Raw genomic sequence first — 14,114 nt, 5'->3', positions numbered from 1 at the left:
TAATTTTAGCTGTTCAATAATAGTATAATACAATATGAGTATCAGTATGTTGCGGATATAATTACATATATAAATTATATTTTGTAATTAATCTACATGGATCAGATGATAATCGGTGGTTTACAATATGGAGTGTATTTTACATACGTTTTGTCGTTGTCATGTTCTGTTAAGATCAAGGAAGAACATATTTCACCTTATCGTTCAAAATTATAGCTCTTAAAAAGACTTTAAAAAGCAAGTGTGCTGACGCATTACAAAGTAAACACTGCTATCGGTATCGAACGTCTAGCTGATAAATCAACATGTCATATACACACTTGTTTAGGGAACATAATCAGAGTCATGCGGCATGTTTATTAGAATATAAGTATTAACTGTTCATCTATGCCAGACAGCAAATAATTCAAATTTACTTGTTATCAGGAAATTTGATAAAAATAAGAACAAATACCAGGTAAGATAACTACATTGGTGAATGTATAAAATATTCACTACGAATACATTGAAATAATGTCGAATCGTCACAATTCGATTTAACTTATTTTCAGTGATAGTAAATATGTGTATATTGTTTCATTTTGTGACTTTATTTTATCGGATTACTTCTTGTTTAATTATAATTTATAACATTTTAGACACATACGAATAAACTTTACGGGTTTACCATTCGCCACGAACATTACGCATTGAATCTGTTTATATTAAAGGGATCTTTTCACGCTTTGGTAAATTGACAAAATTGAAAAAAGTTGTTTCAGATTCGCAAATTTTCGTTTTAGTTATGATATTTGTGAGGAAACAGTAATACTGAACATTTACCATGGTCTAATATAGCCATTATATGCATCTTTTGACGATTTTAAAACCTAAAAATTATAAAGCGTTGCAACGCGAGACGAGTGAATAATTTGGAGAGTTCTGTTTTTGTCGTTAAATTTTGTGAAACTACGAAGATTGCTTATATAAAGTATAAAATACGTTCAGTATCTGTACACGGCGGAATAGCTCAGTAGGATAAAGCGTTTTTACTTCAGGACTCTGGCAGGACTCCAGGGGTCACTGGTTCGAAACCTGGTCCGGGCGATGTTCTTTTCCTTTTTTTAATTTTATTCTTGATTTTTAACTGGAGCTTTTACGATCCAATGTTTACATTTATCGATATAAAGCATTTAATGAATAAGTTAAAAAATGCCAAAATTTGTGAAAAGGCCCCTTTAACAGCTAATGATATTTTTAGCTTTATTTTTATGTTTCACAATAGAGAACAGGATCTGTTTATTTCAAAATGGAGAACTGATGTTAATGACACTTCATTACTATTTCTTTATAAGGAATTGAAGCCCATTTTTGAAAGAACCATCTACTTGGACAAAATAGAAGATTCTAAATTTAGAAGCATAATAGCAAAATTAAAATTTATCTTCTCATGTCCTATTTATAATACTCGAATAATCCAACATGCATTAATATGTAATCACCGCATCGATTTGACACGAGCTACGCTGATGGTTAAACATTACAGAGACTGATTTGTAGTAGTGTATAACTTTTGTTTGATCGATAGAGGAGGTAAAAACTTGGACCGATTCGTCTAGTTTCGAAATCCATAGGTGAAAAGAACGATTGGGGTGGTTTTAGTTTATATTTTTCTCCCAAATTATGTTGTTTATAGTTTAAGGGAAAGAATTCTTTGTGAAACGAGAAGCGTCGTAATTAATAAAAATATATCATAGATCAACTCAATTTATATTTTGAAATTGAAAGTGACTTCCTTCATTGTAAAAGGAACATACAATAACATACAAGATGTGTTGATGTAATTTAGGTTTAAAGCTTATTTAAGGAGTAATCGGAAAATAATGTTAATTATTGTGTAAACTGTGAACAGATTAATGAGTTGATAAAATAAGCGCAACAGTATTCGCAATGTCTTACATTCGAATATGCATTTATACAAATAACTGTTTCTCACATAATGCGGAATCACCTCATGGGTATATCATAAATAACTGAATTGGATGTATTTAATACAATTGTTTGAGTAGTACAAATGACTGCCTTTCTAACCGACCGACAAACACGCAGACGCTGTCATCAGAATATACATAAAGTGTCAATTTAAATTGCAAATAATTTATATCAAGCGGGTGATGAAACCTATTTAAAACACAGGTGGTAAGCGTGTGGCTATGATAATAGTTAGTAAAAACATAATTTTGAATGATAAATAATCAAACTATAACGAACAATCACCGTCCCTGAAAAAACAATTCACTATCAAATATATACAAAACGTTAAATAAGACCGAGATCATGGAAATCGCTAGAGGTATATGACTATATGGCTATCTGTATATTGTATTGCTCATTATAATCTCATTCTGTTTTCATTTCATTAAACCATGTTTCAGTCATATCCATCATTCTGGATGAAAGATAAAGATTCTAGAAACAGTAGTAAATACCCATTTATGTATATTTGATAGTTAACATGTTTTTTCCAGAGAAGTTAATTTTTCGTTGTAATTTGATTATTTATCATTCAAAATGGTGATTTTTTATAATAAATATCATAGCCACACGCTAACCATTGTGATTGAAATTTATTATTTGGGATTCTAGTTCTTATAACGAAAGTTTCTTCGATATTGTAACGTACATATGAAATTACTAAACTCATTTTAGGAGATTTAAACACATGTCTAAAATAAATAAGGAAACATTTCAACTGCACCAGCAAGACAAAAACCGTGTTCTACATTGTGATATGTGATAAGCAACCACTTACCATACTGTGAGACTATCAACAAATTCGCTATGAAGACTCACGTACATAAAACAGGCACAAACATGAACAAAACTGAACAACGCCTTGGAACGGTCAATGCAAAATAATTTGGGGTTAAACGATTTTAAGAAGCTCCACGCTTCACAGATTGCCAATACTTATTGATTTGACATGCACCGGAACATACAAATAAGCCCATAACAAAACGATTAAACCAAATAGTAAATCAGGCGATAACATTTAAATCTAATAACAATGTAATAACTGAATGGCTATATACAGTTTATAACACAAGATTCGTCATTTCGAAGGCACGATAAAATGAAATCGAAACGAGCCCCAAATAAATCTCGCCTAAACTAAAAAGCTTGAGAGACATATCATCAATCACTTTAACAGATTATCGGGTAAACATTCAGAAAGACTCCGAAATAAGGCTGAAAAAGACCAAAGTTCAATTCTGTGTTTAATATGTCTACCTTGAGCTTGATCAACGGTAACTTGTTTAAATTGTGTTTAATTGTTAGAAAAATATTACAGAAAGTTTAAATTGAAGAATTATAATTTAATAAAAACCTTCATGTTTTATCGGAACATCATGTAAACTACGATTAGTAAAGATAATAATAATAGTAATAATAGTAATAATAGTAATAATAATAATAATAATAATAATAATAATAATAATGATAATAATAATAATAATAAAAATAATAATAATAACAATAATAAATATTTTTATTATTATTATAATTATAATAATAGTAATAATAATAAAAATCCCGGCGAATTATATAGGTTTGATTGTGTACAGTTGTAATGTGAACATTTTTCGCAATCTTTCAACAATACAGAACAGAACACACATTTTATTATTTTATTCACTTAAGCATTTAACAGCTCGTCGTGATCACTATTATAAAATATTTATAGATTCATCCATGCGTAAACAAATATTAATAAAAATAACAAATACATGAAGCTTGAGAGTGTTGTTTGTTTATATTAACAATACAAAATACATGATTATGCACGAGGATTATTAAATATAACTAATTTTAATTTTCTGTCTTGAAATTGTTCTATTAAAAACTTCATTCTTTAATAAAACTACTTACAAAAACGTTTACGCTGCCACAATATTAAATACTTAGTGTTGTTAAACAACAAGTTTAAGTTCGTATATGTTGTTTTTTAAATACCCTATATACTCGCTTTAATATCCCTCCCAAACAATAGCATATCGTTTCAGCAGCTTAAATCAGGCGGATAACATTCAACTCGGGGAATATTCAACATTCATAATTAAGAATACCTACGATATATGATGCATGTCTTTTGAAGATGTATGGATATAGGTTTCACTACAAACTTCTTATCATCACATGCGATTATGTTTAGGCTACAGATAATTATTTCACTCATTTTAATTTTAAAATATACATTCGCCTTGTGCATTGTGCATTGGCCTTGGACAGTAGATGAACCCTATCGAAATTCGATTAGGTAAGTAAAAGGGCAAGGTCACTGTCACGAGAAGTGATAAAATGGTTTCCGATCAATAACTCGTCAAAAAATTGACTGATTGGCTTGGTACTTTACGTGTGCATTTGCATTAGACAGTAGATGACCATATTTAAATTGGTGTCACTTTGGCAAAGCTCAAGGTCAATGTCGTAATAAGTGTCAAAATCTATTCTGATCAATAACTCGTCAACTAATTGACCGATTGACTTGATATTCCACATATGCACTGGCCGTGGACTGTAGATGACACCTAGTTATATTACTATAATATTCTCACCCCAATTACTGTAACAATGATTTAACAGCAGTGCATTATTCTGTGTCAACTAAACCTTTATATAAGTGGCTAAGTCACACGTATGTGATAAGATTAACTCTTATTGTCAGTTTTGTTGCATAAAATCCTTTATCAATGCCCTTTTTGTGGGGGGAGGCATTTGTTAGATTTGCCATTGTGTAACGTTAATGTGTTCTGATGTGACTTGTTTAACTATAATTAATCGAATCATATATCAATTTAAATATAAGTTCTAGAAGATATTACACTATCATGCACTTGTTTAGTTTTCAAATGTTGACGGCATCCAATGATAAATACACGAAAATTTATGAAAAATGTAACTTAACGCATTGAAAACCCGGTAAGGTATTTAAATAATAAAATATTATATTTAAATTTTACTATTTCGTTGTTTGTATTTGTAACAAAATTGACATGCACTGAAAGCTATGAGTTTTTGGTTTAGACAATATTTAAGTAATACCCTTTAAAAAAAAGGTTTAGCAAGTGTTTTGTTTTGATGGAGTTCCATTAGCATAACTTACATTCAGGAAGATATCAACGCTACAACCGTTGGGTACGGTATTGTTTAATTTCTCAACACATGGGTACGTTCAAATAAGTACATCACCCACATAATGCGTGTAGTGTTAGTTATACACGTGGCTTAATTTAAACAATTACTATATACGAATCGAATCAAAATGATGTAGGAGCATGCAATTTGCAATTGACACGTAGTCTTATATTACTAAATGAGTATGCTGGTCACATGTTTGCAGATCATCCAATTACTTATGCACATATAATTATTTAAAGTTTGCATACAATACCTGTAATGGAGTATCAATACAACAATATTATTCCATAAAATTAATTGCCTAAATAACTGTGAGTGCGTATTTTAGTAGATAAAAAAGTAATCGTTATCGTATGGTAGGACATGATGAATATTAAGTGATTAAAACAACATAATGACGATCGATGCTATGTTGTATGTATGTAATCAATTATGTTCGAAATAAATACACAACTAAGCTTGTTTATAATCAATGCGCATTTTACTAACATAATTGTACAGATGGCGGAAGGTGATCCATGGCGTGATAAGGCGGAGCATGAAGGTATCCCACGTAACAGCGGCCTTTACAGTCGTCACTCCATAGTAAGAAGTGGTGTATGTGCAGTTCACGTAGAAGTTTTCAGTTCCGGTGTATGTGCAGTTCACGTAGAAGTTGGAAGTTTCGGTCTATGTGCAGTTCACGTAGAACTTGTCAGTTCCGGTGTATGTGCAGTTCACGTAGAAGTTGGCAGTTCCGGTGTATGTGCAGTTCACGTAAAAGTTGCTAGTACTGGTGTATGTGCAGTTCACGTAGAAGTTGTTAGAACTGGTGTATGTGCAGTTCAAGTAGAAGTTGTCAGTTCCGGTGTATGTGCAGTTCACGTAAAAGTTGCTAGTACTGGTGTATGTGCAGTTCACGTAGAAGTTGTCAGTTCGTGTGTATGTGCAGATCACGTAGAAGTTGTCAGTTCCGGTGTATGTGCAGTTCACGTAGAAGTTGTTAAACTGGTGTATGCGCAGTTCACGTAGAAGTTGTCAGTTCCGGTGTATGTGCAGTTCACGTAAAAGTTGCTCGTACTGGTGTATGTGCAGTTCACGTAGAAGTTGTCAGTTCCGGTGTATGTGCAGTTCACGTATAAGTTGTCAGTTCCGGTGTATGTGCAGTTCACGTAGAAGTTGTTAGAACTGGTGTATGTGCAGTTCAAGTAGAAGTTGTCAGTTTCGGTGTATGTGCAGTTCACGTAGAAGTTGTCCGTTCTGGTTTTTGTGCAGTTCACGTAGAAGTTGTCATTTCCGGTGTATGTGCAGTTTACGTAGAAGTTGTCCGTTCCGGTGTATGTGCAGTTCACGTAGAAGTTGTCAGTTCCGGTGTATGTGCAGTTCACGTAGAAGTTGTCAGTTCCGGTGTATGTGCAATTCACGTAGAAATTGTCAGTTCCGGTGTATGTGCAGTTCACGTGGAAGTTGTTAGAACTGGTGTATGTGCAGTTCAAGTAGAAGTTGTCAGTTTCGGTGTATGTGCAGTTCACGTAGAAGTTGCTAGTACTGGTGTTTGTGCAGTTCACATAGAAGTTGTCAGTTCCGGTGTGTGTGCAGTTCACGTAAAAGTTGTTAGTACTGATGTATGTGCAGTTCACATAGAAGTTGTCAGTTCCGGTGTATGTGCAGTTCACGTAGAAGTTGTCAGTTCCGGTGTATGTGCAGTTCACGTAGAAGTTGCTAGTACTAGTGCATGTGCAGTTCACGTAGAAGTTGTCAGTTCTGGTTTATGTGTGGTTCACTTAGAATTTGCTAGTACTTGTGAATAAGCAACTCATGTAGAAGTTGTAATTACTGGTGTATATATGAAGTTAACATAGAAGTTGTAAGAATTAAGGTATGTGATGTTTACATATAAGTTGTAAGTACTGGTGTGTATGTGCAGTTCATGTAAAAGTTTCAAGAAGTGGTGTATTTACAGTTTGCTTAGATATTGAAAAATAAACAAACAAGTGTTTGTGCAGTAAACGTAGAAGTTGAAAGTACTGATGTATGTGCAGTGCTCGTAGAAGGTGAAAGTACTGGCATATGTGCAGTGCTCGTAGAAGTTGTAAGTACTGATGTATGTGCAGTGCTCGTAGAAGTTGTAAGTATTGGCATATGTGCAGTGCTCGTAGAAGTTGTAAGTACTGGTGTATGTGCAGTGTTCGTAGAAGTTGTAAGTACTGGCATATGTGCAGTGCTCGTAGAAGTTGTAAGTACTGGTGTATGTGCAGTGCTCGTAGAAGATGTAAGTACTGATGTATGTGCAGTGCTCGTAGAAGTTGAAAGTACTGATGTATATGCAGTGCTCGTAGAAGTTGAAAGTACTGGCATATGTGCAGTGCTCGTAGAAGTTGAAAGTACTGGCATATGTGCAGTGCTCGTAGAAGTTGTAAGTACTGGTGTATGTGCAGTGCTCGTAGAAGATGTAAGTACTGATGTATGTGCAGTGCTCGTAGAAGTTGAAAGTACTGATGTATATGCAGTGCTCGTAGAAGTTGAAAGTACTGGCATATGTGCAGTGCTCGTAGAAGTTGAAAGTACTGGCATATGTGCAGTGCTCGTAGAAGTCGAAAGTACTGATGTATGTGCAGTGCTCGTAGAAGTTGAAAGTACTGGCATATGTGCAGTAAACGTAGAAGTTGTAAGTATTGATGTATGTGCAGTGCTCGTAGAAGTTGTAAGTACTGGCATATGTGCAGTGCTCGTAGGAGTTGAAAGTACTGATGTATGTGCAGTGCTCGTAGAAGTTTAAAGTACTGATGTATGTGCAGTGTTCGTAGAAGTTGAAAGTACTGATATATGTGCAATGCTCGTAGAAGTTGAAAGTACTGATGTATGTGCAGTGCTCGTAGAAGTTAAAAGTACTGGCATATGTGCAGTGCTCGTAGAAGTTGAAAGTACTGATGTATGTGCAGTGCTCGTAGAAGTTGAAAGTACTGGCATATGTGCAGTGCTCGTAGAAGTTGAAAGTACTGATGTATGTGCAGTGCTCGTAGAAGTTTTAAGTACTGATGTATATACAATGCACATAGACATTGTTATTACTGGTGTATGTGCAGGGCACATATAAGTTGTATGCTTTGGTGTATGTGCAGTGTTCGTAGAAGTTGCAGCGATAGTTGAAAGTACTGGTGTTTAAGCAGTGCACATAGAAGTTGTAAGTACTGGTTTATCTGCAGTTCATACACGTTGCATGTACAGTTGTATGTGCAGTTCACATGCAAGTGTAAAGTAAGTACTGATGTATGTGCAGTTCACGTAGAAGCTGTAAGTAATGGTGTATGTGCAGTTCTATCACAAGTCGGTTTCGTAAAATACTAGTATACATACATATTTCAAATACATATATCAGTATTTGATGTGTAAATAAAATTGTAGAACATTGATAATGAGTAAATTGTACGTTCTTTTTTACGTTGTGAACTTCTTTACCTATAATTGTAAGTATTAGTCAAGCTGTATCCGTTGATTTTTTTCTTTTTGCATTGCTTATATGTTTATCCTCTATACGAGTCAAATTATAACTTCGTGATAAACACACTCATTGCTTATATGTTTATCCTGTATAAGAGTCAAATTATAACTTCGTGATAAACACACTCATTGCTTATCTGATTATCCTGTATACGATTCACATTATGACTTCGTGATAAACACACTCATTGCTTATCTGATTATCCTGTATATGAGTCAAACTATTACTTCGTGATAAACACAATCATTGCTAATGTTTTTAAGCTTAAACAGATTTAACATATTCAGTCAGTTTTAGATGATAATTTCTTAAGAACATAATGTTTTATAACATGTATTGGTTTGTATTGGACGCGTAGGCTTGGATTGCTATGGACCGTTTCATATTGTTTAAGGAGCATATTATTATTTCCTGCAATTTGAATATTTTCATCCCTATCAGGTTCAGTGTGAAAATGCCTCACTAGAGATGTGCACTCTGATGAACTGTCTCGGTTATGGGCCTCACATCAGACAGGCACGGAGAGACGCCTACAGAGAACGTGATAGGCTGCAGAATGCTCGAAGGACTGGTACGACGCTGATCACTACTGGTAGCAAGTCAGAGGGGCTGACAGGCGTGTATGAAAGTGACGTGGATATGATGCATGTTGTAGAAGGCATCATGTGTTTAGAAAATGGTGTTGATTCTGATAAATTACCAAGGGAGACTACTGTGTTTACATTAAACACCGGCGTGTGCTACCACGGACATTCTAGGCTTAATTTACTCGAGCGACGTGGTGACATTATTCCATCAATAATGCTTGATGCTCTGTGTGAAGATGAAAACGGGCGTTTCCTCCTGAGCAGTGCTTTAGTTGTTGATGCTGTGAACAGTAAATGGGCATCTATTCCAAACGAGATTCGCCATGAACGTGCAGGGCCATCATTGCCGAGTTCATTCGGGCCATTGCATACAGACACTGTCCTTTCTTTTCGCTGTCACTGTCCTGGTATACTATCGAGATGGGCAGAGCGAAGTCGCCATTGGCCACCACCGGATATCGTTCGCAAAGTCGTAACTATGGGATCATTTGTAACACCTGTTGGTTTTAGGGGTAGTGAATATCAACATTTAGAATGGAGGATTTGTTTTAATACTGGGGAGAATGAACTTATGGGCAGTCTTAATAACACCCAGGTCTACATTTATGTTTTATTGAAAATGGTTGTTAAGGACGTTATAATGCCAGTTAAGAAAGAAATTACATCATACACAGTAAAAAACATTGTATTGTGGCTTGCGGAAAACAATCCACAGGCACAGTTCAATGAAAGCAGTGTGTTTTATTGGCTTCGGGAAGGATTGGAGAAATTAAGAACGGCAATATTAAAGATCGAACTGCCATATTATATGATACCAGAAAGGAATCTAATGGCAGCATGCGGACTGGATGAAGGACAAAAATGTACATGGGTAAATACTATCACGGACATGATGAACGAAGGTTCAAATACATTACTAAGATTGCCGAGGATACGGAAGGCAATAATATCGCATCCAGAGCCACTAATGTGGTATAACAAGAAGAGAGTTGAGATGGAACTGCTGCACTTGAAGCTCTGGAACAGATTAGAACAGTGCAAGGATGAGAATGGTGGTGTGGTCAATAGGTCGGATCCTATGCTGCAGGCGATATTGAGTCGTATAGTTGAGTTAAGGAAAGAGGTCCATACGAGGATGAATAGGGAAGGAAGTCGTTTGAATGATTGGTTTGAGATACCTAGTATGATGCTTATGTAATTGTGTTGTAAATGCTTGTTATTCCATGCAATGCATATTTTCAACAATGCGCTACAGAACGTAGTTAAGTTAGGGCGTCTCAACATAACAGATATATCGAGGGCTAAACGGAAAACTGCAGTATCTCCTTCTTTATTTAATATGAGTTACAACAGTCTTCCGTTCAGCCCTCGATTTGTGCTCATGCGTGATTTGATATTTGGTAATATCAATGGTGTTAGTTTTCCCTTCGTAATTCATTTAATTGTTCGGACGTGTATTATTGGATTGTTAAGTTTTGTTTGTTAACTTAAAAAACGGTCCGTACACTTATAAGTGTTCACAGTCATTACGTACCGAGTAAATGTATAAATCGGTAATTTTATAAATTCATGCTTTATTTCAGATCAACTTTGTTAATAATAACTATTAATTGTCACCCAATCTTATTTGGAGTGCTCTGATTTAATCCAAAAAATGTGCATACTTATAGAATCTCTGTCATACGTTGTTTTTTGTTGTACGCACATTTGTTTGACATGCGTTTATAGGTTGTGCTTCTTTTTCCGTTCACAATAGTCCTTTATGATGTAACAGAGAATTTAGTACGTATGACCGTTTAAACATTAAGCTATACATATTAATATGCACATGTAATATGGATCGTAAAATGCAGAGTATCGAATATAAATGTGTGTTAGTTGATATAAATTACATCTTAATACATTATTAACGACACGTGAAGCAGTCATAAATTTTCCTTTGTTTATCGAACCTACTGGTACGATGTGACGTTACTTTCATTGGCAAAGTATGCTATTTGAATTATCCTGCATAATGAAGCTGCGTCTAGGTTTTAAGGCACATAACGACCCCAGATTTCTTGATTCGCATACAGATTAAATTAGATAAAAGCAAAATGCTCAATGGGTCATTGTCGACCTGATATGGCCCACAAGTCACCTGGGGATGACTTAAAGCCGACGCTAGTCACCCCCGGGTGACATGAAGCCGATTGTAGTCACCCGGGGTGACATGAAGACGATTCCTGTCAACCGGGGGTGACTTCAAACCGATTCTAGTCATCCTTTAAATCAGCATAAAGTCACCCTCAGCAACAATGTTATTGCAATCCTTACCTTTTATCATACATACTCTGATTTTAAAATTCTCTTTTTTTCTATTTTTACTTACATGTTGTTGTTAATGTTTTCGGAATAAGCCGCTTTCTGGTCGAACGCGCGTACGCTTTTTACAACATCTAAATGCGATGCGGTGCCGTTTGATAAAAAAAAAATATACGGGTGACTAGAAGCCGATTCTTGTCACCCGGACAAAGAAGATAATGTTATGTCCGTATGATGCGATACTCGCGAAAGTGACAGTTATGCAATTGTTCATACTTTCAACATATTTAAAACATCTGAATGTATGCATTTCTTGTTCACTGTGCATGTCTTTGTAAATTTGATTCCTTTAAACGAGCATTCCTGTTGTTTGAAATTCATATTTAATAAGGAATGCAAGAGGTTGACCGGTTAACCTACGGAAACGACCAGTTAACCGGTTACATTTTCGGGAAAAGGTTCACATGAAAAAACAAATTTTAGTATGCTTTTTTATTGGAATAATCTTTTCTCTTTGTCATAATACATTTCGTACGATTTTACGTTTTGCGCGTGACATACTGCCAATTTGCGCTGGCAACTAGTAAAAACAACATGCCGCACCATCGACGGTAGTAAATACCGTGTCAATAAAAAAGGCAATAAAGCAGAACCTTTGTGGTAACAAGCAGGGGAGTACGTTTTGATAATTTGCATTGTTGTGTTTAACTCACGAAAATTTAACTAGCGAACTGCGTGGAGTGGGGGCTATTAGCGAAGAGGCAATTGACACGTTTATAGAACTCGCGATCAATTTCAATTGAGAAATTGGATGGCTTATTTTGATGTTTTGTTAACCAATATCCAACACTGATTGCCAGCAAAAATAAAGTATTTATAAGTAACAATTTTATCAAGAATTGAATTCGTAGTTAAAATCTTGTCGAGTTGACGTCTTATTTATTCTATCAGAAATTAAAATCATTGTTAGTAATGTACGTGATCCACGATGCCACAACTACCGTCTGAGGCAAGTTTTATTGAAGAAAGCAATTAATTTAACTCATTTAATGAATAAATATTAATATTAAAATTAAAACAGAATACACAAAGAAACATACCATTTGTGAATGATACGACGCGAACGTAATGTAAGCGACCCAACTAAAAATAAGGTAATGACACGTAAAAGAATATTGTGTAATTCTTTAATAAAATACTCATATTCGTTCACGTAGGAAAAATAAATACAATATATAACAAACATTTAAAAAATTATTAAAATAAATGTAACAATACATGTTATTAAGAAACAGACATGTTATCAACACAAGCGATCTCAAATCACTTCCATTCTATAGAGAGTAGAGGTACGAGCGGTATGACATTATTTACGTAAACTTTAACATTTGAACCACTTAAGGAGTTTCGGTTAACCGGTTACGGCAACAGGTTAACCGGTTTATGATTTGTGTAACCGCTTGCATTCCTATATGTAATACATGATGTTCCGTGCATTTCTGTCGTAATGATGAATATTCAACCTTTGAGTAATTCAATTGCATTAATTTAATAGATGTCGCTTAATCCTTTTATATGAATTGCGATGCTAAATATTTGTGTTAAATGTTTATTTACTTTAGTGTATGAAGTGACAGTTTCTTTACGTTGTGTATTTACCGTCCAAGGCGGTGACCCCAACACATATTATACATCTGAGAAAATAATCTTAAAAACATCTAGTAGAGGTTCTTGTCATACTTTTGTTCGTAGAATTGCATTAAAGACGCATGCCACAAGGTCGAAGGTCATAACATGGTCCTAAGCATATAATGGATTTGTTAGTTAGTTTGTTTTTGTTTTTAAGAATTTTCCGCCGTGTTCAAAAATATTTTATTCATATCGCAGCGGTCTGTTAAACTGTTTACACGTGTCCTGTGTAAGTTAGTTTATTACTTCTAAGTCAAATACATGTACAATACAAATACACCAGAAATTGAACACTGCCCTACGTAAATCACAGGTCAGGGAAGAATGGACGTACAAATAATGTCAATGACAATCACAACACACCGGGACGGGAATCGAGCCCACGATCCTCAAATGTTTAGTCAAGCCTTTAACCATAATGGTCAAACCATATGGCTTTCTCGGTAGCGGGTTTGTTGCTTTTTAACAGTTTTGGCATATCAAGTCGGTTCTTAGATATCACATTATCAACCTTAAATTTTCTATTTATACAACCACCAACCTTTGGTTCTTCAACCCTACATTCTCTTTATATACATCAATCAATCGTGGTTTTATAGATATCGTAATATCAATCTTACATTCTCTATTTATACATCCAGTAAATTTGTGTTCCTAGATATCGAAATATCAACCGTATATTATTTATTTATACGTCCATAAATCGTGTGCTCTAAGATATCCCACTATTAACATTACATGCTGTAGTCATACATCCAGCAACCTTACATCCTCAATTTATACAACCAGCAATCGTGGGTTCTTAGATATTAAATAATGTAGGAGCGATTGTCCAATTGGCAAAATAATGTAGGAGCAACTGTCCGCCCAGTAAA

At 34.8% G+C, this 14,114-nt stretch overlaps 3 protein-coding genes across 3 annotated transcripts in view; 2 read left to right on the top strand and 1 right to left on the bottom strand.

Moving 5' to 3' along the window:
- The window catches only part of LOC127869366 (uncharacterized), a 262,614-nt gene extending 250,049 nt beyond the window's left edge, over nucleotides 1-12,565 (top strand). The window contains exons 3-4 of the mRNA XM_052411870.1: nucleotides 5,680-5,763; nucleotides 9,101-12,565. Of these exons, the coding sequence (XP_052267830.1) occupies nucleotides 5,680-5,763; nucleotides 9,101-10,444 (1,428 nt within the window). The 3' untranslated portion in view covers nucleotides 10,445-12,565. The remainder of the gene's footprint in view (nucleotides 1-5,679; nucleotides 5,764-9,100) is intronic.
- The window catches only part of LOC127870170 (dipeptidyl peptidase 9-like), a 238,710-nt gene that overhangs the window by 157,395 nt on the left and 67,201 nt on the right, over nucleotides 1-14,114 (bottom strand). The window lies entirely within an intron of this gene.
- Nucleotides 334-14,114, top strand: part of LOC127870169 (uncharacterized) — a 119,536-nt gene continuing 105,755 nt past the window's right edge. Inside the window, exon 1 of the mRNA XM_052412826.1 lies at nucleotides 334-457. The gene's annotated coding sequence lies outside the window, so the exon portion shown is untranslated. The remainder of the gene's footprint in view (nucleotides 458-14,114) is intronic.

Source organism: Dreissena polymorpha, chromosome 2 (assembly GCF_020536995.1).
Source record: "Dreissena polymorpha isolate Duluth1 chromosome 2, UMN_Dpol_1.0, whole genome shotgun sequence".
Classification (NCBI taxonomy): Eukaryota; Metazoa; Mollusca; class Bivalvia; order Myida; family Dreissenidae; genus Dreissena; species Dreissena polymorpha.
This window is presented reverse-complemented; position numbering and strand designations above follow the sequence as displayed.